Below are 24,735 nucleotides of genomic sequence, written 5' to 3' on the forward strand. Positions count from 1 at the left end.
TCAACGACATTGCTGTGGGTCTGGAGTCACATGTAGGCCAGACCAGATAAGGACGGCAGATTTCCTTTCCTAAAGGACCTTAGTGAACCAGATGGGTTTTTACAACAATCAACAATGGTTTCATGGTCACAGTCAGACTTCTAATTCCAGCTAATGAGGATGAGAAACTGATTCGGCTATTAGACCCCTGTTCTAAGAAATTATGAGGATCAGGTTCGCAGGCGGGTAGTTTGATGCGGAAACAAAGAACAGGAGACTAGCTTGCTAGGATAATATTATTTTATTTTGCTTGTTTCCTACCTAGCCTACATAGGATAGAAACCAGGTCCGATACTCACAACGGGTCTGGCATAATTGGCTATATACTTACTCCACGAATTACTGGAACTGGGAGCCGTCAGTTCTGCGGAGGTGCCGCCTGTGACCCACGCTCGGCGATTAGCTTAACCCGGAGCAGACTCCCCGAACTGGGGACTTTCCAGGCTTATATATGCGCTACTTGCCGAGTTCACTGAGTCCGCGTTGGGCACTCGTCCAACACATTGTTTAGTACTGGGCATTGTTCCCATGCGGTTTCGGCTCCGACTCCCTTCAGTAGATAACAGGAAGTCTCTTAGCAACGTCTTGTGTTCTAGGTCGACTGGTGCCTGGATCCAATCTTGCATGTATTGGGACACCATGTTAACCCCTTATATTACATTCCACTGATTGGCCCAATACATGTAACGATTATACAAATACATAATAATAAGCAATACATTGTTATAACATGTACATGTTTTGTTCCAGTTGCTGCCGCACACGGCAAACATACGTACAGGTCAGTATATTACAACAGGTCAGAATCACTAAAACTCCGATTAAAATGAACAACGGAGGAAATAGGGAACGTCGTGCCGTAGTTGACAGCCCATTGAACAGATCCCACCAGTGATGGGCGGATTCCACCTCTACTACATGAGCAGCGTGTACTACCTTTTGGCCATGTATAAAGGTGGACACAGTCACCCGGGTAACATTGATTTGATGTTGTCGCAATATCTGCTTTAGCTCTTCCGAGCGATCGAGGGCCTGTTTAAAACGCTCTAGCGAGATACTCCAAGGGTGCAGCCATACCTGCCACTGCATAGTGGTGAGGTGTTGCGTTCCGCTGTAATTGGTCAATAGGTAAGTATGGTTCTGCCACCGCCATCGATAGATGCCAGTAAGGCAACCTGAAAAAGGGGTCGTCGGGAGTAAGGCATGGGCATGACTAGTGGCCACACAGAGCGTATGGGGACCAATCTGCCACATCATATCTCGGGGTGCCTCAATCATCCATTCACACAAAGCCGTGTCTTCTGTAAGGCACGGGTCTCGATATCGATCCATCAACAGACAGGCCTTTCCTTGATCCGCCTGCTCACACGCGGACAAGTCATAGGTAAGATTGGTGTCCGGACTGAACCAATTCCCTTTTGTTTTGAGAAAGTAATATCCATCAGATGTAATGACCGGCAATACGTAATATCGGCACACCGTCACAAAATCAGTTACATTCAAGGTTACAAAATGTCCTTTACACAGCGTTGCATTACACCATGTTTTGTCCGGATAGGTGTTCATCCATAATTTCTCAGATACGTTCCACACCCCTCGCCAGGCCTGAACATTAGGCGAAGTGACTATTCGTAAAAATCGTTCTTTTTGCAAATGTGCATGCAGCATTTGGATACCGCAAATTGTCCAGTTCATCTGTACAGTAAAATTTTGGAACAGCCGTTGAGTCGAATCCCACACGTCCAATTCCCATTTTAAGGAATGCAGCAAAATTCGTGCAGTCTCTTCCTGCGTCATCATGGCCGACGGCATCCATCGGCCAATAGTGTACAGGCCTTGTGCAGTTGCTTGCCCCGTACTGGATAATTTAGTACGGGTCACTTCAGAGTCTATAGCATTGGATATCCCCATTACTGTCCCTGCCCCTCCTAACAAGGTATCGTACCATGCCCGTCGTCGCCGTTTAGGGTTACATTCGGGTATGACTGGCAGTCGGACTTGCCAATGTACATTGGTTTGTGCGGCGGTGCTGGCCATTGCCTGACAAGTCGATGCTATGGGGGCCAAATGCGTGTGGTGTACTTTAGGCACAGTTGTTACAACATCACATACACCACAGTTAGTGCTATCACCGACACATATTCTAACATCAAATAACGACGTCATCGAAGGTGGTTGATGTTTTGGGATGCGAGACTCTCCCCTGATTAACCAGTCCATTGGGCCTCTGCCAGTGATTGGCGTCCCATTGGTAATCCTCATTTCTTTGTTGGCGGTAATAGTAGTCCATTCAATACCACCCTCATGACACTGTCCTTTGGAACACATATTCACCCGGGTGTGAATGGTTAGTACGCAGCCCGGGGCCACTGTTGTATTTGCATCCTCAAAGCTGCCCTTGCATCGATACAACGTGCAATTGCTGGTGATAGTCATAATGTCACATTGTTGTCCGGAGGGGCACGTAAAATTGTCCTGCCTTCGCTCTTGGTCACTGGCTTCCCAGCTGACGATCTGTCCCAGAGCACCAGCATTGTGTTTCGTTTCTTCCGACCCGGGTCTTGACATACTCCGACCCAGGATTCCAACAGTCCAAAGCACATTCAGGGCCCACCACCATGCCATGATCCGGATCTATGGTGACGAGAAGACGTGGGCTCATGTTTCTCGGAGGTAGCATTGGTTTGCCGGCACATTATGCCAGGCTGAGTTCCCTGGATACATTATTGTCACCAAACTATCCTTCCCTTGGGCGATTATTTCTGCCGGTTTTGGAGGGCCATTTGGCTGGCGTACCCAAACTTTAGCCCCCTTTACATCAGTAGATCCGAAACCTCCCGTTCCTCGTTCGGTTATTTTCGTGGGGGCCCCCGTCTCCTCCACAGTGGACATGTCACAAGGTTTAATTACCAATTGGGCGATCTTATCCCCCTTATGAACCACGTAGGGCTCGGTGGCGATGTTGACTAGGATAACCCCAATCTCTCCCTGATAGTCTGCGTCAATAACTCCACCCATGACATCGATCCCTTTCAGTGATAACCCAGATCGTGGGAGAATGTGTCCATAAGTCCCGGAAGGGCAAACTAATCCCAAGCCGGTTTTAACTACCGTTGGCACTTGGGGCACCAACGTCCGGGTAGTCAGGGCCCGCAAATCAAGCCCCGCTGATGCCGGGGTGGCCCGGACTGGCAGTTCCGCTTCCGCATCGAATTTCCACATTTTAATGGGACGCGCCTCGGGCGTGTCACATACCTTTATCATCCTATTTAAGGGTGTAACTCCATTCCCCAATGGACGATTGTTAATTTGTTTTACAACTCGGATGAGGTTCTTTTTCCAATTTGTCAAATCATTCGCCCCCCCCGCCTTCCGAAGAGAGGACTTCAAGATCCCATTCATCCGTTCAATCAGTCCTGCTGCTTGCGGATGATACGGCACATGGTATATCCATTCGACATGATTATCGTTGCACCATTGCTTTATCCGCCCTCCCGTAAAGTGCGAACCATTGTCGCTCTGGACCTGCATAGGCATCCCGTAGAATTGTTCTATCATATCTAAACATCGCAGGGTTGCCTGCTGATTATTATGGCGACAAGGATGGGTCACCAGGACCCCAGACATGGTGTCCACCGCTGTGCAAATGTGCCTGCATCCCTGGGACGTGGGCAATGGGCCCACGAAGTCCATCTGCCAGCTTTGGCCGGGGCCTTCTCCTCGGTGAATGTGCCCCATCATATGCTGAGGCACTCCCTGTCTTTGGTGTTGGCATTGCTCACACTGATTCACTGCGGTTTTTACATCGTCTACCAGCAGGTCTATACCCCGATCCCGGGCCCATTGTAGAGTCCCTTGTACCCCCCAATGCCCAGCCTTTTGGTGTGCCCATCTGGCTAGATCCACCGAGGTGTCCCTCTGTATTACCATAGCTCGAACTATGCCGTCAACATATCGGTTATGGAGGGCTTCTGCGTCATTTCGGGACGTGTGGGCGTCCACGTGTGTGATAAATATCCTTAAATGCTGGGCCTTCTCCCAAATTTCCTCCCACAGCGGCCTACCCCATACTTCCCGACTTTGGATCATCCACTGATTGGCCTGCCATGTGGGCATCCACTGAGTCATTCCGTTAACTACTGACCATGAATCGGAAAATAGGTGTACCCCAATAATTCCGGCCTGCATGATTACCATATGCACCGCCTTGAGCTCGGCCCATTGGCTGCTCTTACCCTCTCCCAATTCTTCCAATGTAATCCCTTGCTTTGGATTATACGCAGCGGCCTTCCACCTACGCCGTCCTGACTTCCATTGAGCTGAGCCGTCCACGAACCAAGCAGTGGCCTGCTCTTCCGACGTCAGCTCATCGTACCTTTTCCCAAGTTTCACAGGTGATTCTGTGTATTCAATCACCTCGAATCTCACTTCCCCTCCCTCAGGGGCCTCCGCCACTTGCTCATGTAAGACTGACACCCCCTTCTGCCCAGTCTTCACCCTTTCTGACACATACCATTTCCATTTGATGATACTACTTTCTTGGGCCGTCCCTATCCTATGTGTAGTGGGATCACTCATTACCCACGGGAGAATGGGTATAGCCGTTCTCATAATTACTTCGTGCCCTGCTGTCAGGGCCTCGGTTTCCACCAAGCTCCAGTAGCAGGACAACAGTTGTTTCTCAAAGGGGGTGTACCTCTCCCCCGCCGGGGGTAGTTTACGAGACCAAAACCCCAACGGCTTCCTTACGCGTCCTTGTTTTTGCCATAGACTCCAATTTGCATAGTCTCCCTGTGCCGAAACCTGCAATTCGACCGGTCCTGACTGTATTTTTCCTAGGGATACAGCCTGCTGTATCGCTTGTTTGGCCATCTCGAAGGCGAGTTGATGGTTGTTAGTCCATTCAAACTCTGCCTTCTTCCTGGTAATTTGGTATAATGGTCTCAGTATCTGTCCCAAATGTGGTATATGTTGCCTCCAAAAGCCAAATAGTCCGATAAACTGCTGTACGTCCCTTTGTGTGTGAGGAACTGCGAAGGCCTGAATTTTATCCCTGGCCTTCTCGGTAACTTCTCGTTCCCCTTTATTCCAAATTATCCCCAGGAACTTCACAGTCTGGGAAGGCCCTTGCATCTTTGCCGGGTTGATTTCCCATCCGTGCCCCTTCATGTGTTGGACTAATGCGTCCAACAGTGTTTGTATCTGGGCCTGCCCACTCCCTTGTATCATTATATCGTCAATGTAGTGGGAGACCATTACGTGGTCCGGCACTTCGAACCTTGCCAAATGTTCCGCCACTATCCTATGACATATAGTGGGGCTGTGCAGATAGCCTTGAGGCAACCGTGTGAATGTGAACTGTCTACCTTCCCACGTGAAGGCAAACTGTTCCTGTCTATCTTCGGGGATTGGGATAGTAAAAAAGGCATTAGCTAAATCGATCACCCCGTACCAAGTACCAGGGTGATGTTGTATTCGTCCTATAATGGTAACGGCGTCAGGTACCGCCGCCGTCAGGGCAGGGGTGTGGCGGTTCAATTGCCGATAGTCCACCGTCATCCGCCAGGATCCATTAGCCTTATGGACCGGCCACAACGGGTTATTCCAAGCAGTCGTACACGTTTTTAATACCCCCGCTTCTAAGTAATCCTTAATGGTGGCGGAGATCTCTTTGTGTCCACCGGGAATTCTATACTGTCGTAGGCTGATCACCTTTTCGGCTATTGGGATGGGAAAGGGGTCCATTTTCACCTTTCCCACCAATACCGTGCGACAATGTATTAAGGTTCCAAATTCAAATTTACCGTGTCGCAGGTATAGGGTTAGCCCTGCCAGCACGTCCATTCCTAGGATCCACTCGCGGACCGGTGTTATGATTACAGAATGGGTCCTAATCGGCATTGCCCCTATTCTTAAGGGTAATTGCACCATTTTTCCTTCTATCAAATTTCCTCCCAATCCCACTAATGTGACTGGGGTTCCTTTAAACTTATGGGGAGTTCCATGGATTAGGGTGGCCTCCGCCCCCGTGTCCACTAGAGCCATAACCGTCTGAACAGATTTGCGCCAATAAATGGTCACCGCCACATGTGGTCTGATGTCATCGGCCGACCATTGGCTCGTTTGTGGGCAAATCTTCGGGGCTTGGCCCAATCCCTATTGGTCCTCCCACTCATCCTCTTCTGACAACGCCGGGTACAGGCGTTTAGCACCTCTTCCTCTCTTATTCTTCCCCTTCTTATTCGCATTGCGAGTGCGCCGGTCCACCTTGCAACATTCTCTGTAAGGGGTTGTCACCTCTCCTTCCTCCTCCTCGGAGGACTCCCATTGCGGTCGAGTGGGAGTCCTCCCTCTATCTGAGGTAACGTTCCCCGTCTCCCTGAACTGACATTTCTGTATTAATAGTTCTACCAATTCCTCTGCCGTTACCCGTGGTTCACGGGCCTCGGTTTCTACCCTGGACACTTTAAGTCCCTTTCGTTTACACATTTCTTGCAGCTCTCTCGTGGGCCTCCCATCAATGTCCGCAACCGGGACTTGTGCTTGCATCAGCGCTTGCCATAGGGCTCGGCGGGAGGGTCCGGGGTTGCCTCCTTGATTGGGGTTGAATCTAGAGTCACCCCGAGTTTCCGAGCGACGTCCCTCCCTAGTCCCATTATTACCCCGGCCTTGCACCCCCCAGTCTCCCAATCCTCCCATCTCCCGCATCATACTCCGAGCCTCCCCCAACGTTTCTCCCTTGCCACTCAGCATTATGGTAAGTAGCAACGGCTTATAATGTGGGGGAGCCGTCTTTACCAGGTGATCCCTGGCTTGTTTGCTCACATTGACATTTTCTATCTCATCCAAGACTTCTAACAACAAGGCATCTCGTACACATAGTCGGGTCAATCTCTGTATCCCTTCCTTAATCGTGGTCCACATTCCTTCCAAGGGTGGCCAGTCAGACGGGAACGGGTATTGTTCTGCTACCGCTCGGGCGTACATCCCGAATAGAGTCCCCGTACCCCTCTCCCCTACCATATCTTTGGCCTGTCGTCTATATGCCAGGTCTATTGCCGCATCTTTGGCCAATCCCCCGAATTTGGGCGCATCTTGAAAATCTACCTGGACTTGCTGTCCTCCTTCTTCCAAAAGCCTCACCAACCACAATTCAATGGGCTCCCCAGGATTTCGGCGAGTCTTTTGAGTAATGTATAATACTTCCTCCGTAGTAAAGTCCTCCGTTAGCTCGGAGAACTCCGGAGGAGGTTGCAACTGAGGGATCTCATGATGGATCGGCTCGCCTCGCTCGTTTCGTTGGGGATTTCCCTCATCATCCAACAACACTTCAAACCTAACAGGAGGCCGTCTCTGAACCTGTTTTCTCCGGACGACCGGATTCGCTCGCACCTGGGGTGGCAGCTCATCTTCGTATTGATCATCCGAATCCCCCCATATATTCCCGTCCCAGTGGTCAATATCCCAGCCGTCCCCATTATTTAGCTGCGCCACAAACGCCCTTATTTGAGTGGGGTTCACGGATCGCGGGCGCTTTCGCTCACTCTTCCGCTTACTAGACGACAAATGTGTGATCGCCCGCCCTGCTAATTCCGTTAGTGCTGTTATTTCTGCCTTTAGTTTTATAATTTCTTGTCTTAACACGGAGGCATCCCCGCTACTGAGCCCCTGCTCATGCTTAAGGGTTGCTATTTCAGCCTCCAACTTCTGACGCCTGTCAGACTGCTGCTTACAAGCCGCCGCACAAGCCCACATCCGCCTCTGGATCCCTGGCAAGGGGTTCCTTGAGGGGACCGGGATTTTCTCAAGGGTGGACAGCAGCGACCCTGGGGTGGTTCCTACGCCTTCGGCCTCCCAGTTTTCCGGTCGCCCCCCCACCCTTCCGCAAACAGGCCGCTACACTATGCCACGGCCCTTGCCATCCTGGGACCGCAACCGCCTCGGCCTGCCCTTCTGGTTTCTTATTCCTTTTCCCAAACATTGTTTCGCATCAAAATCCCTCCTCAATTGCGATTGATCCTGCCGACTACGCCAAAATGTTCTAAGAAATTATGAGGATCAGGTTCGCAGGCGGGTAGTTTGATGCGGAAACAAAGAACAGGAGACTAGCTTGCTAGGATAATATTATTTTATTTTGCTTGTTTCCTCCCTAGCCTACATAGGATAGAAACCAGGTCCGATACTCACAACGGGTCTGGCATAATTGGCTATATACTTACTCCACGAATTACTGGAACTGGGAGCCGTCAGTTCTGCGGAGGTGCCGCCTGTGACCCACGCTCGGCGATTAGCTTAACCCGGAGCAGACTCCCCGAACTGGGGACTTTCCAGGCTTATATATGCGCTACTTGCCGAGTTCACTGAGTCCGCGTTGGGCACTCGTCCAACACATTGTTTAGTACTGGGCATTGTTCCCATGCGGTTTCGGCTCCGACTCCCTTCAGTAGATAACAGGAAGTCTCTTAGCAACGTCTTGTGTTCTAGGTCGACTGGTGCCTGGATCCAATCTTGCATGTATTGGGACACCATGTTAACCCCTTATATTACAACCCCACAAAAGAGAATCCACCAGGATATCCATCAAAGCACTTTTACTCAGAAACCCCTGCTAGCATTGTACTAATGAAGTTGTTCCAGGGAAACCGAGAAGTTCCCCTGAGTCACAGACAAGAACATCTTGTAGAAGAAGCTCACGAAGGTATCGGTCAAGCAAATTGTGGCGCCAGAGCAACATTCTGCAAGTTAACTCCATGATGGTGGTGGCCAGGCATTCTTAAAGCATGTAAAACATACGTGGCTAATTGTGACCTTTGTAATTTAATTCATAAATCATCACTCATTGTCCATCATCATCAGCTCCAGTAAAGCCTACTCAACCAATGCCGACATTTTTTTGTTGATTTCATTAGACCGCTTGCCCCATCATTGAGATATAAACATGTTCTCATTTGTGTTGAGAATCATGGGAAATAAGTGGACCACCATCGGACCATAGTGCAATTATCGTTTAATAATGTGTCCTCATCTGCATCAGGGACATTGTTCCCTAGAGCTCCATTTTATTTAACGTGTGGGATTGAGATGCACACACCACTTACCCAGGGTTCTGCACATGTGGATTCCTGGAACCAACAGCAACAGTTAGATTTAAAACCAGAAATAACAGATGAGATTCATAAGATTGATCAAAGGATAAGGGAAACAAATAGACAAAAGCAGCAAAACAACAAAGCATGGCAGCCCTTAGCAGGGGTGTGAGTTCAGGAAAAGAGATTGGAACCAAAACCTGGTTTAATGTCTAAGTGGAAGAAACGTGTCCAAATACATTTAGTTATTAATGAAAGAACTGGAAACATATTCAGTAATCAGCCAAATGGTGAGCATAAAACTGTCTCCATTGACAACCTGTAGAGGTGTCCAGAAGGATACGAGAATGAAGGAACAGTATAAGGTTCAGTCGTACACTATCTTCCCAGGCCCAGCCTGGAACACAAAACTGGAAGCGGAGGTGATCGGGCCACTGACGACAGCATCACCGACTCCTCCTCCCCGACATAATTCTTAGTGACACCTCAGCAATTGGCATCACCAAAAACCACAACCACCGCATCTAGTGACAAACGAGTCACAACATCGAAGGAAGGTAACACTCAACAGAAAGAGGAAATCATCAGTGATTCAGTGATGGGGCTAGCTCTCGAATGAGTGGATGAGGTACTGTTGTTTTACTTCAGCCTTAATTAGCCTGCTGTTTATTAAAGTAATTACTATCCTGTGGACTATTGTTAAATATGTTGCTTACATCCAAACTCAACTGACAGAAGATTTTCCTTCCCAGGATGGTGGTACAGATTCCATTATGGATTCTATGATTTTTTTCAGGGAAGAGTTGTTTTCCACAATTCAACAACACATCTACTGTTACTATGGTATCATTTGCTTTTGGCATCTTTTCAATACCTCAGCCTCAACAACTTGTGTGATCACATGGGTCTGTTTATCAACAGATGTAAGTTGAACTCGACACCACAATGTTAGCTAACACTCTTGAAATGAAATCAGTTCAAAAGGATGATGAACTGGTTGCAAGAATTACCTCAGCCATGAGCAACCTCCAAAAAGAGAATCCAGTCTTCCAGATGTGAAAAGAGACAACCTGAGCAATGCTTTGAGCAGGTGAGACATTGCTACTTATTGACTGGGGTAGGCAGAAAATTTACCATCACACTGGCAGGATTGGAAAATAGCCACAGTCTGCATTCCCAACTGCTGATCTTCCCACTGCCACAACATCTTCACTGACACAGATATACTCCTATGCGGGCATGGTGTAGAATCATTGTGAATCACCCCGTGAATCAGGTGTGTTCGCATCCATATCCCCTAGTCAGCAATACATCCCTCATTCAACTCCGTCATTCCACTTTGGCACCATAGTAAACCAATGACTTTACTCCCTGTTGATGGTGGATTGCCTTACAATTCGACAATATTTTGTTCTTGGAAATTTTACCCTGACTTTTTAAAGAATACTTGGAGTTATGATCCGATGGCCGGTCCACACTTGGAGCATAATTTCACTTTCAATTCCACCTACATGAAATATAATTTTCTTCATGTGGAGGAACGTATTGATCAAAAGTTACTCATCTGTCATAAATGGGAGAAATTGAAGCAATGTGGAACTGAATCAGTTAAAGCAAACTGCCCCATCACCTCTCCATTAGATACACTGGATCGCTGGAGACATCTCTCTTTGGGGAATGGATCCTATGTGGTCATTACAGCTTCCAGGGCCTGAATATTTCAGCCGGTGTGCTGGCTCGGCAGGAGCGGGTGGGGGTGGTTGCGGAGCCAATCGCCACCCACGCTCAGCTCCGCGCCGCCATTTTACACGGATGGGCTGATTAAGGCCTGCCCAGCGTAATACGCGATCAGTAGTGCTCAGTGCTACCTGTGTGGGCGGGGGGGGAGGAGGGAGAGTTGAGACCAGAGCTCTTTCGCTCATGTGCACAAAAGAGCAATTCAATCTCCCTGAGGCACAAAGCTGTTTCAGGGAGGTTGAATGGATATTGAAATAATTTAATAAATGGGTTAAAAATTTATTTAAACATGACTGTGTCACATGAGATGGGACATGTTTTTATTTTTTTAAGAAAAGCTTTAGGAAACTTCATTCCACTCGTGGATGAAGTTTCCTAAAAAACGTGAAGGCCGCTTGGCCTTTTCGCCTGCCTGCCAACAGTAAGCTTGGACAGGAAGCATTAACAAGTACTTCAATTAATCTCTTAATGGCCTTAATGGGCCGTTTACATATCGACGGGTGCAGAGCCGACTCTGGCACACACCCGCCAAATGAAATATTGTGGGACTGCACAATGACATCGGGATGCACGCCCGATGTCATCATGCATCATTATGCGCGTCAGTGTGTCGGACCCACCCTCCCATGCTGACTGAAAAACCCTGCCCCAGGGGTTCTGGCTGTGGTCTGGACCTGGGTGATGACACCCTCTAAAAGGTGTCACTCGTTGTGGACACACTTTCCTAAATATAGAAAGCACTCTCATTCCAGAAGTTCCTCTACCCCTCGTTCTATTTATACACCTATTAAACTTAGCAGGTTTAGTACAGTTCTTAGCCAGTTACAGGGCATGGAGCTGATCCTTACCTTTACCAATAACTCCGTTGAGGATATGATTAGAAGTGCATAACACTTGCTGCTGCAAATTGGGTTAAATAATATTTGGCAGGCTCCAGATTGGCTGCAGGCTATGGGTCAAAGTATTATAGAGGCAAAGCCAGGGTTAGCTTCTGTTACTAAATCTGCAATTGAATGGATCACTGATATTGTCTCAGGAAGTTTTGGTGTCTTCTCGTACCTCATTCCAACACACCAAGATTGGGATAGTGATTCGCATTTTGGTTATCATGCAGTAACTTCTCTTCAACAGTTACATGCAGCGCCAACTGCTTTTCAGAGATTTTCTTGTTGCTAATATAGATTTCTTCAAATTTGAGAATGGCATCTAGTCACAGCGTTGAACAGCCTTGATGTAAGCCTACAACAGGCATTCAACACTCATCTTCCCCCACCACGCCTCATCTGAACCTTCCAACTATTCAACTGCATTCAGCTATCGATTATTAACCTTCATAGACATGGCTCGGTTTTAATCTTCAGCTAGTTCATCAGATGTTGAAATTTCACCTTGGTTCACCTGACTGTCTCAGACTGACAACATTTCACCCTACTCGCCATTGTTCAAAGATGGGTTTGATTTGTAATGAATCAAATGATTGGCCTTGGGATCGTTTAGAGAAGTGCTGCTGTAGTACATGTTTAGACTCTTGTACACCTTGTGGTAAAGAAATTGTTTATTGTACTCTTGGGAAAACCTCATTTAATAGGCATTGGTACTCTGTTGAATGTCTTGCTTGTGGACATCACTTACTTGAGTCATCCTACCCTCGCTTCTCACACTTGTACAGGTCATGAGTGGGGGGGTGGGGGGGTGGGGGGGGTGGGTGCGTGCAGGGTGGTGGGTGAAGGAGTGCAGCTATAAAACAAAGTTATAAGACAATCCAGATATACATATTGAGTTATAAGGTTAAAATATTGATTCTCCTATGAAGTAGGGATTAAAAATTGAAAGCAGAGTTCATCTGCTAAATAAAGGTTCAGAAGTCAATAAACATGCCTGGGCAAAATTGTGTGCTCAAGGACAACAACATTCTCTGGCATAGAATATGGTATATGCTCTCGCTCAAGGTAGTCTGAAAAAATAGGAATTTGCCCCTACATCACCTCAGCAAGACATTGATAAATTATAAGATATCACAATGTAACAATGGATAACATTAAGGATGACCCTAAATGACATGTCAGCTAAGTCCTGGAAACTGAGTGTAGTGACCACTCTCTGCATCTCTCAGCACCCTGTTTGCTTGAAGGATGTTTACAAAAACAAAGGATATTTTCCAGCATCAGTACTTCACATATTTCCTGCTTGTTCAGCTATTTTATGGTATAAAGATTGTACTACACGGTAGGATTTTTAGATTCATTAAATTCACTCCAGTGTCTCTCAAGGTAAAGGCATAACTGCTGCAGTGTGGTAATGATAGTTCTTCCTTTAATTGGGATAGAGGTACTTTGCTATATTTGATAGCTTACTGCTCAGGGATTTAAGGCAAATACTACTTTAAATATTGATGGATGTCTTAAATGTCCTTCTGCAACATTATTAAGACTTGGATTCTCTGTTATTATATTATACTCTTATATAATTTAGAAAATATATTGTCTCACATGGTCTTCTGTATCCAAACCTGACAACCCATCTCCGTACACTCTTCAGTGGAGAGGTACATCATTAAGAAGAGATGCCCGGGACCCTGATAATATCCAGTTTGTTATAATCTGGCTAAAACTTGTTAAAAAGGCTATCTGGAGGATGGTAATATTCTTTAGTGATTCCTCTCTTTCAGGGAGAGTTAGATCAGTTCTTCAGACCCATTTAAGAGTCTGTGAGGTCTATTTTCTCAACTTTAAGTGACAGTGACCATCCAAGCAGTATACCTGATCTGGAATAGTCCCAAAAAAGGCCTAGGATTATAGTCCACTTCAAGGTGCTAGTGGGCACAATTGAGGAAATTATAAAGTTAAAACATTAAATAGCGGAAAGTGTGAAATACACTATATGAGGTGGCACTTTCCTTTCTAATTCAGTCAATGGCGTGTGTTATTTATGGAGGCATTTCAATTGGTTTAAATGTCCTCAGCAATAGGGAAGGAAAAAGCAAGCAAGACAAACAGACTGTTCTTTTTCTTCCCTTTGTGTTTATTTGGTAGAAACCATCAAGGCACCAACCACATAAAAGAGATTGGCTAACGCAAAAATACATAGGTTCATTTATTAAGCATTTGCGAAGTTGTTAGCAGTATTACAAAGTTGGAGAACTGGTGCACATAGCTTCCTCAGAACAAACCTCTGAATCAGCTGATGTATTGCATCATTTCCCCTCTACTGATGCACGCTCAAAACATGATCACAGCCACTGAAAAGGTGGACCACAGCACTGACCATTACTGGTAATCTGATTAGAAAGTAAATATGGGCAGATGTCTGATGAGGAAGTAAGCAGGTTTGGCTTCTTCTACTCTGTTAGTTGGATGATGCACTGGATAGCTGTCAGTGTTGTGGAATTATGTGAAATACATAAAATTATTGCTCTCAGGAGGGAAGCAAAAACACAAATCAAGGGGGGAACAAATGCATAAAGTTTTATTTATTCGTATTTGAGAGAAATTATTTTATGTAGATTGAGATTATGTAGATTCTTTCAAAATGCATAGTCTATATATTTGAAAAGAATTCATTCTTATTCTGGTTTTAAGAAATCTGTTTAACAGTATAGGAGACAATTTTGACATGATTATTAACTCCAAACTGATAAAAAAAGGTAACTGCACCAAAACTAAAAAGGAAGGAGCAGCAGGATTTAGAATGTAATGAGGAAAAAACAAACACAGAAGCAAATACAGAATGTTCTTGACCATTTATGTTGGCTGAGATGAGTTTCAAATGACAATGTGAAAAAGAGATGTGATCATAATCAACAATTATTATTCAACAATTGTGCAATAGATGCTGTCCAGTCAAATGCCTCTGTACTGTTTATATAATTTGTGCATATATAGAAATTCATAGCACGAAATAAAAAGATTATCCCAAAGATATAATTTCTCAGAAGCATATTACTCCAATTTATTTTACATTTTGGAGCAGTAATTAGAAGGTGTTGTTCAGGTTGCCTGTTTGCTTTCATCTCCTGGAAAGATTAATGACCATCCTTGAGACACCAGCTGCTTTCTATTTATCAAAAGAAGCTGGAAACCAGAGCTCCAGCCAGACTGAGAGTTGACGAATGCTCAAATTCAGTTACATCCCTTGAAACATATAAAGGAAAGATTTGAATTCGAGATCACTCCAACTGTGTTCCTTTCAACTCCATTTGAAAATGACCTTTACGTTTGTTTTTTTACAGTGACCGTACCAATTTTGATCAAGTTTGTCTCCCTGGTGCATTTAAAACATAGTCTTTAAAAATAGATACTTCCAGCATAGATGAAAGCTATTTTATATTTCTTATTTGTGTAATTCACTCAGTAACATGTTACATCCATGCAGAGTTCTATGAATGAATTACATATCAAAATTCTACAATAAAACTGTGGCCCAGCTTGCAGTTATCCTTATTTTGTTTCCACAATATACACTGAGCACAATGCAACTCCAATTCACTGCCAATCTCTGTAATCCCAGGAGATCTGTTATAAACAACATTAAATGCATGTCTTCCTTGTCACAATCCAGCTTCACCAATGCATTGCACACACAATATAATCTTAAAATAGAGAAATAAACCCAATCATTTCATGATGCAGCCTAAACCTTAGAGACATCATTCAATCTGCACTGCACCTCAACAAACAATATCTGATTGAGCTGAGATTCTGTTTACTGAACAATTACAATTTGTGACCAAAAAAAGATACAGCTCCATCTTAGCAGAAGAATAACACATTGTCATTAGATGGCATGCACTCCTGTCATTAAAAGATAGCACATCATTGACTTACCATGAGTAATGCTGCAGGAGATCTTCTAGCACACAATAAATAGTCTTTTTTATATTGCTATAATTAGAAATAGTTAAAATTAGAATCATTAAATAATAGGCTGCAGATGTTTTAATGTGGAAAAAAGACATGCATTTTTATAGCACCTTTAGGGAACTTAGATCATTCCACAGCATTTTAGACCTAATGAAATATTTTCAAAATGGAGCCACTTTTGTAATCCAGGAAGTGTGGCAGTCAAATTGCACACAGCCAGGCTCCACAAACAGCAATGTGATATAACCAGATCAATTTTAACAATGTTGGTTGCAGGTTAAATATTGGGCAAGACACAAGGAGAACTCTCCTGCTCTTCTTCACAATAGGATCATGAGATCTCTTATGGATACCTGAGGTGGAGGATGAGATCTTAGATTAACATCTTAGTTTAAAGACAGTACCTCCGACAGTGCAGCATTCCCCCAGTACTGTACTTGAGCATCAGCCTAGATTTTGTACTCAAAACTCTGGAGTAGGACTTAACCCACAATTTTGTGGCACAGCCAACATGGTCAATCAAGAAGATTTGGCAAATGAATCAGGATGCTTAGTATGGGTTCTATACAGGAGAAAGATAACATCACACATTATTTACTTTCAAGCTGCAGATTCCTTTATGTTTATGATTTTAGCAAGCTTAAAGTAAATCCACCAGTTATTTCTACATATTCGGATCGATATATTGGAAAAGCTGAATTTTTAGTAAATTGCCAATAAGGTTTAAATATGTCTTTGAAAAAAACGTCTCAGATTATTAATACTTGTGATCGTTCTTTCTAAGCCCGAGAAAATAACCTCAAACCGAGTACTATGGTTACAAGCATATTATTCAATTGCTAAACAACAATAAGCAACAGATCTAAGCTGTGGAGTACAGCCACAGAATATACAATTGAGCAGGCTATCTACCAAAGCAAGTGTTCCTCATCGGTGGGCTTTTACTCTCCTTTCCTGTTGTCCCTCCTTGACGATTGCCTCTCCCAAAGATAGAACAGCCTGTTTACTTTTACTATAATTTTAAGATAGTCTGTCCAGTGCAGTTTTAAGGCAAGATTTTTCTGCTTACCATAAAGCGCTCTTCTTTTGTCTAAAGGCTGTGTAGTGCTATATATATATGTAGTGCTATATTCTTTTTTCTAAAGGCTGTGTAGTGCTATATATATATATTTCTATGTAGTGCTATATTCTTTTGTCTAAAGGCTGTGTAGTGCTATATATATATATATATATATGTAGTGCTATATTCTTTTTTCTAAAGGCTGTGTAGTGCTATATATATATGTAGTGCTATATTCTTTTTTCTAAAGGCTGTGTAGTGCTATATATATATGTAGTGCTATATTCTTTTGTCTAAAGGCTGTGTAGTGCTATATATATATATTTCTATGTAGTGCTATATTCTTTTGTCTAAAGGCTGTGTAGTGCTATATATATATATATATATGTAGTGCTATATTCTTTTTTCTAAAGGCTGTGTAGTGCTACATATATATATGTAGTGCTATATTCTTTTGTCTAAAGGCTGTGTAGTGCTATATATATATATGTAGTGCTATATTCTTTTTTCTAAAGGCTGTGTAGTGCTATATATATATGTAGTGCTATATTCTTTTGTCTAAAGGCTGTGTAGTGCTATATATATATACGTAGTGCTATATTCTTTTGTCTAAAGGCTGTGTAGTGCTATATCTATGTCAAGGGTTTCTTATCTGTAGCCAATAATCTTTTGTGATTATCTGGACATAAATATCTGTTCAACAGCTTACAATCTCTTTTTTAAACCATTTAGCTCGCAGGTCCAAGGGGTCCAACATTCATCAGTATTCTAAATTGGCAATTACTAACATTCAGCAAAAACCTGTACTCTAAATTCTGATCTTTAAAATATGAACTAATACTTAACAGAAAACAATCAGAAGAAAATAATCTACAGATAAACTAAAACTTCCGAGAGTGAAACATCAAAAGTGATTGATTTGTAAATGACCAGCTTTTTGATTAAATTTATTGCTTCCTTCTGTGCTGCATCATTCAGTGGCTCTCGATGATATAAACTTTTGAGAAGGTCTTTCCCTATAAGGCACAACAGTGCAACAGCAAATGAATCCTGTCAGTTTCAAAATAGTTCTTCTTAAAATGCCCAGATTGCTGCAAATCCATACATCAAGCACAGGATGAAGATATTATTGCAAAGTGAATACTTATTGTCTGCAGGCCCATTAATATTGTAATTGATTTAGGACTAAGAGATGTAATTAAAGTACCGTAGCATCCTCCTTGCTGTCAAGAGGAAGCATTGTATCACGAGTTGACGATCTACATAACAATGAAAAGATTACAACATCAGTTGTACAGAGGAACAAGGCAGTTGTTGCTTTGACTAGTGATTGCTGAAGATCCATGACCAGAGGCAGCTATGGCATAGTGATATTGTCACTGGATCCCTAACCTGGGTTCGAATCCTGCCACAACAGATGGTGGAACTTGAATTCCATAAAAATCTGGAATTAAAAGTCTAATGATGACCATGAAACCATCGTTGATTGCTGTTAAGACCCATCTGGTTCACTGATGTCATTTAGGGGAGGAAATCTGATGTGCTGAGCTGGCCCTGGCCTACATGTGACTCCAGACCCACAGCAATGCCCTTTGAAATGGCCTAGCAAGCCACTCAGTTGTACCACTTCTAAGTCACAAAAAAACAGACAGACTAGTGGCATCAGCCTAGGCACTGGACAAGACAATGACAAACTCAGCCATGTCAACCCATGCAAAGTCCTCCTTACTAACATCTGGGGGCTAGTACCAAAATTGGGAGAGCTGTCTCACAGACTAGTCAAGCAACAGCCTGACATAATTATTCTCATGGAATTATACATTACAGAACATGACCCAGACACCACCATCACCATCCCTTTGTATGTCCTATCCCACAGGTAGAACAGGCCCAGTAGAGGTGGGGGCACAGTGGTGTACAGTCGGGAGGGAGTTATGCTGGGAGACCTCAACATCGACTCTGGGCCCCATGAAGTCTCATGGCATCAGGTCAAACATGGGCAAGGAAACCTCTTGCTGATTACCACGTACCGCCCTCCCTCAACTGATAAATTAGTGCTCCTCCATATTGAACACCACTTGGAGGGAGTACTGAGGGTGGATAGGGCGCAGAATGTACTCTGGGTGGGGGACTTCAATGCCCATCACCAAGAGTAGTGCAGTAGCAACACGACAGAATGAGCTGGCTGAGTCCTAAATGACATAGCAGCTAGACTGGGTCTGCAGCAGGTGGTGAGGGAACTAACAAGAGGGAAAAACATACCTGACCTCATCCTCACCAAGCTGCCATGCATCTGTCCATGACAGCATTGATAGGAGTGACCACTGCACAGTCATTATGGAGACAAAGTCCCGCCTTCTCATTGAGGATACTTCCATCATGTTGTGTGCCACTGTGCTAAATGGGATAGATTTTGAACAAATCTAGCAATTCAAGACTGGGCATCCATAAGGTGCTGTGGGCCATCAGCAGCAACAGAATTGTACTGGAACACAATCTGTAATCTCATGGCCCAGCAAATCGCCCACTCTACCATTACCATCAAGCCAAGGGATCAACCCTAGTTCAATGAAGAGTGCAGGAGGGCATGTAGGAGCAACACCAGGCATACCTAAAAATGAGCTGCTAACCTGGTGAAGCTACTACACAGGACTACTTGTGAGCCAGACAACATAAGCAGCAAGTGTTAGACAGAGCTAAGTGATTCCACAACCAATGGATCAAATCTAAGCTCTGCATTTCTGCCACATCCAGTTGTGAATGGTGGTGGACAATTAAACAATTCACGGGAGGAGGAGGCTCCTCAAATATCTCCATCCTCAATGATGGGGGAGCCCAGCACATCAGTGCAAAAGATAAGGCTGAAGCATTTGCTACAAACTTCAGCCAGAAGTGCCAAGTGAATGGTACATCTCAGCCTCTTCCAGAGGTCCCCAGCATCACAGATGCCAATCTTCAGCCAATTTGATTCACTCCACGCGATATCGAGAAATGACTAAAGGTGCTGGACAGTGCAAAGGCTATGGGCCCTGACAATATTCCAGCCGTAATACTGAAGACTTGTGTTCCAGAAGTTGCCATGGCTCTAGCCAAGCTGTTCTAGTGCAGCTACAATACTGCCATCTACCTGGTTATGTGGAAGATTGCCCAGGTATGTCCTGTACACAAAAAGCAGGACAAATCCAACCTAGCCAATTACTGCCCCATCAGTCTACTCTCCATCATCAGTAAAGTAATGGAAGGGGTCATCAACAGTGCTATCAAGTGGCACTTGCTTAGCAATAACCTTCTCACTGACACCCAGTTTGGGTTCTGCCAGGGCCACTCACCTCCTGACCTCGTCACAGCCTTAGATACTGAAGCAGTCCATGTCCAAATGCAACAAAACACTGGATGCTATCCAGGCCAGGGCTGATAAGTGACAAGTAACATTTGTACCACACAAGTACCAGGAAATGACCATCTCCAACAAGAGAGAATCTAACCATTGCCTTTTGATGTTCAATGGCATTACCATCGCTGAATCCCCCACTATCAACATCCTGGGGGTTGCCATTGACCAGAAACTGAACTGGACAAGCCATATAAATACTGTGGCTACAGGAACAGGTCAGAGACTAGGAATCCTGCAATGAGTAACTCGCCTCCTGACTCCCCAAAGCCTGTCCACCATCCACAAGGCACAAGTCAGGAGTTTGAGGGAAATACTCCCCACTTGCCTAGATGAGGTCAGCTCCAATAACACTCAAGAAGCTTGACATCATCCAGGACAAAGCAGTCTGCTTGATTGGTGCCACATCCTCAAACATTCACTCCTTCAACCACTGACACACAGTAACAGCAGTGTGTACCATCTATAAGATGCACTGCAGGAATTCACCAGGCCTCTTTAGGCAGCACCTTCCAAACCCACGACCACTAGCAACCAGGAAGACAAGGGCAGCAGATAGATGGGAACACTACCACCTGGATATTCCCCTCCAAGTCATTCGCCATCCTGGACTTGGAAATATATCTCCATTCCTTCACTGTCACTGGGTCAAAATCCTGTAATTCCCTCCCTAAAAGCACTGAGGGTGTACCTAGACCACATGGACCACAACGCTTCAAGAAGGCAGCTCACCACAACCTTCTCAAGGACAACAACTAGGGATGGACAATAAATGCTGGCCTAGCCAGCGAAGACCACATCCCGTGAATGATTTTTTTTTTTTTTAAAACCACAACTCTTGTTATAACCATTGCACATCTTATCGATGCGGCTTGGACAATACCAACATTTGTTGAGCAGTAAAGCACAGTGCAGAGGAAGCCCATGCTGCAACATGTACAGGGTACTTTCTGCATGTTTTGAAGGAGTGGGGGAATTGGGATACAAGGTTATAAGAATTTGTACCAACCATTCGCATAGCATAATGGTCAATATTTTATTGTATGGACGCATGTCATACATCACTCAGAATCTAGAGCAATTGGTCACAGGAGCACAATTTAGCAAATTGCTGGTGTTGTGGGCTGACAAATACCTTGGTTCAGATGGACTTCACCCTGATGTTGTGATCCCCAGCTGAGGTTACCCCTGGACAAGCCTGATCTCAGGGTGGAACCCAGCTCGATAGATCCCAACTTATATTTGTTCCTTTAGCTACATGGAGAGTGGCTTCTGAACAGAGCCACTAGAGTCAGTGAAGGAACTTTTAACAAAGGTTCTAAACATTTATTAAACAAGACAAGATGAACTATATTATAAAACTCCTTCATCCACACCATACCATTTACAAATATATTCAGGTCTGTAAGGATAACACAAGTTACTCAAGCTATCTTATACTCGAATGTTCACAGTAAGTTCACCATCAATGTAAGCCAACAGATGAACAGATGACCTGTGGTCAGCACACCACACTCTGAAACCAAGGGCAGGATTTCCTAGCCAGCAAGCAGGGGGCGGGACACACACGCGGACGCATAACATGACATGTGGTGACATTGGGCGGAACTCCCGAAGTCACCCCGCATCATTTCAATTTTCATGTCGGTGGGGATGCAGCCGAATTAGCTGTGCACCCGTCGACCTGTCAATGGCCAATTAAGGCCATTTAAAAAGTAATTGCAGTATTTAAGGGACCTGTCCATCCAATCTTAAGGTTGGCGGGCAGGCTGGGTGCCCTGGCGGCTTCAGGAAAATCATCAAACCTCATCCATGGGCGGGATGAGGGTTCATGTAGGTTTTTAAAAATTTAATAAAATAATTAACTAAAAGTGATGGACATGTCCCAACTCATGTGACAGTGTCACATGAGGGGACACATCAGGGAAATGTTATTTTTCTATTTTCAACATTTTTGAATTTGGCACCTATCTCCCTGAGGCAGCATTTAGCCTCAGGGAGATGAATGCGCTCTTTTGTATGCATGCGCGAAAAAGCGGACTCTCAGCTTAGGGAATCCTCACCCCATCCACACAGGGAGTGCATAGCACTTCCTGGCAGATGTCACGCTGGGCGGGCCTGAATTGGCTGGCCCACTTAAATTGACGGTGCGCCCCAAATTGGGGGCCCCAATTGGATGCGCGCCTGCATGCGCCCACTCCTGAACTTCCCTCCCAATGGGAGGAAAATTCTGCCCCAAGTGGCAGGTGCCATCACAGACAGACGCTATGGATCTCTTCTCAACTCCCCCCAGATGATTGTCACATTGTGAGCTAACCAGTCTCACTGAACTCCATCTTTCACACGAGTGTTTCCAATCTCCACTTTCCAAGAACTCGCCTTAGAATCTTCTCCCAAACTGATGCTTTCTCTCAGATGCCTTCCCAAGGGTTCACCTCCAGGGTTTTGAACTCTACCTCAGATGTTTCTCTCCCCTGGTTCACTACATGCATTCAAGTTGTCTTCCATGAACTCTCTCTCACCGACTTAGTTGTCAACAGTACACCACTGCTTCACCTGCCCATAGAAAAGAGTTACAGACCTTCAGCTGTCTCTTTGGACCTTCTGACTTCTCACAAGCTTTTATATTACTTTGACTCTACTTCCTGCAGCTTGGAGCTTTAAGCTTTCTCTGTCCCTTACTCTTAACTTCACTTAACAGGACCTTTTCCAGGATCCTGTCCTCCCTTGGACTAGAAGATCTGCTTGGGACTTTCTCCTGATTCTGTCCCACTCCTTTGGCAGGCCTTTTGTTTCTTTTGAGAAATCTACTCTCTCTGTAAAGCCCTCTCCCAGTGTCCGGTCTCTCCTGGCAGCTGTCTTCAAGCCAACTTTGGCTTGGGACTGGCTATCTGTACCTTTTAGGCTACTTCTGCTTGGCAGCTTCCTTCAAACACATTTGAACTCAAATCACTTCCAAAACTAATTGCTGCTTCTAGTTTCTTCTGTGTGTCTGTGGGAGGGACCTGCCTCTCTTGACCCCTGTTGCTGGGCAACAGCCCAGTTTTCTACACTTGTGTTGTCTTATCTTCTTTTACAGTCGTAACCTCTCATTAGAAATGCAGACACCTTTTAAAGTGCAACTAAAACGCAACTTGGCCTTTTCATAACACGGATACAGAAAAACAAAATCAACCTTAAACATTAACACTAAAACTTTTTTTTAAAGCATTTACTACCCATCCCTAGTTCGGAGGGCATTTAAGAGTCAGCCACATTGCTGTGGGTCTGGAGTCATATGTTAGCCAGACCAGGTGAGGACAGCAGATTTCCTTTCCTAAAGGGCATTAGTGAACCAGATGGGACTTTATAACAACCACTTCATGGTCATCATTAGACATTTTAATTCCAGATTTTTATTGAATTCAAACTCCGTCATCTGCTGTGATGGAATGTATCCTTGGCCTCTGGATCGCTATCACTATGCCATCACCTCGCCTAAACTCATCCCTAACAAACGCCACCACAGCAGATGATGGAGTTTGAATTCAATAAACATCTGGAATTAAAATGTCTAATGATGACTATGAAGTGGTTGTTATAAAAATCCATCTGGTTCACTAATGCCCTTTAGGAAAGGAAATCTGCTGTCCTCACCTGGTCTGGCTAACATATGACTCCAGGCCCACAGCAATGTTGTTGACTCTTAAATGCCCTCCGAACTAGGGGCTCTGACCCAAATTTTTAATTCCTCTCTGGCCACGGGGGAGGTGCCAGAGGACTGGAGAACAGCTAATGTGGTTCCGCTATTTAAGAAGGGTTGTAGAGATAAGCCAGGGAACTACAGGCCAGTGAGTCTCACTTCAGTGGTAGGGAAACTATTGGGGAAATTTCTGAAGGAGAGTATCTATCTCCGCTTGGAGAGGCAAGGTTTGATCAAGGATAGTCAGCATGGCTTTGTCAGAGGGAGGTCATGCTTAACACATTTGACTGAGTTTTTTGAGGAGGTGACCAGGTGTGTAGATGAGGGTAGTGCAGTTGATGTAGTTTATATGGATTTCAGCAAAGCTTTTGACAAGGTCCCACATGGAAGACCTATAAAGAAGGCAAAGGCAAATGGGATACAGGGTATTTTGATAAGGTGGATTCAAAATTGGCTTAGTTGTAGGAGAGAGAGGGTGATGACAGAAGGATGCTTTCGTGACTGGAAGCCAGTGTCCAGGGCACACCACAGGGATCTGTGCTGGATCCCCTATTATTTGTCATTTATATAAACGACATAGATAACTATGTGGGGGGTAGGATTAGTAAGTTTGTGGATGACACAAAGATTGGCTGGGTGGTTAACAGTGAGGTTGAGTATCTTGGGCTACAGGGAGATATAAATGGGATGGTCAAATGGACAGATAGATGGAATTTAACCCTGAAAAGTGTGAGGTGATACACTCTGGAAAGAGTAATTTGACAAGGAAGTATTCAATGAACAGCATGACACTTGGAAGTTCTGAGGAACAAAGGGACCTTGGCGTGTGTGTCCATAGATCTCTGAAGGTGGAGGGGCATGTTAGTAGGGTGGTGAAAAAG

General features: G+C 44.7%; 1 protein-coding gene across 1 annotated transcript; it reads right to left on the reverse strand.

The window, feature by feature from the left end:
• Window positions 1-549: 549 nt before the first annotated feature.
• On the reverse strand, window positions 550-8,352 carry LOC121283180. Its single transcript, XM_041197403.1, has 2 exons — window positions 8,259-8,352; window positions 550-2,673 (listed from the first exon to the last, which is right to left on the reverse strand). The coding sequence occupies exon 2, from the start codon at window positions 2,662-2,664 to the stop codon at window positions 763-765; it is 1,902 nt and encodes a 633-aa protein (XP_041053337.1). The 5' UTR covers window positions 2,665-2,673; window positions 8,259-8,352; the 3' UTR covers window positions 550-762.
• Between the last annotated feature and the right edge of the window lie 16,383 nt (window positions 8,353-24,735).

This window comes from Carcharodon carcharias, chromosome 10 (assembly GCF_017639515.1).
Source record: "Carcharodon carcharias isolate sCarCar2 chromosome 10, sCarCar2.pri, whole genome shotgun sequence".
Taxonomy (NCBI): Eukaryota; Metazoa; Chordata; class Chondrichthyes; order Lamniformes; family Lamnidae; genus Carcharodon; species Carcharodon carcharias.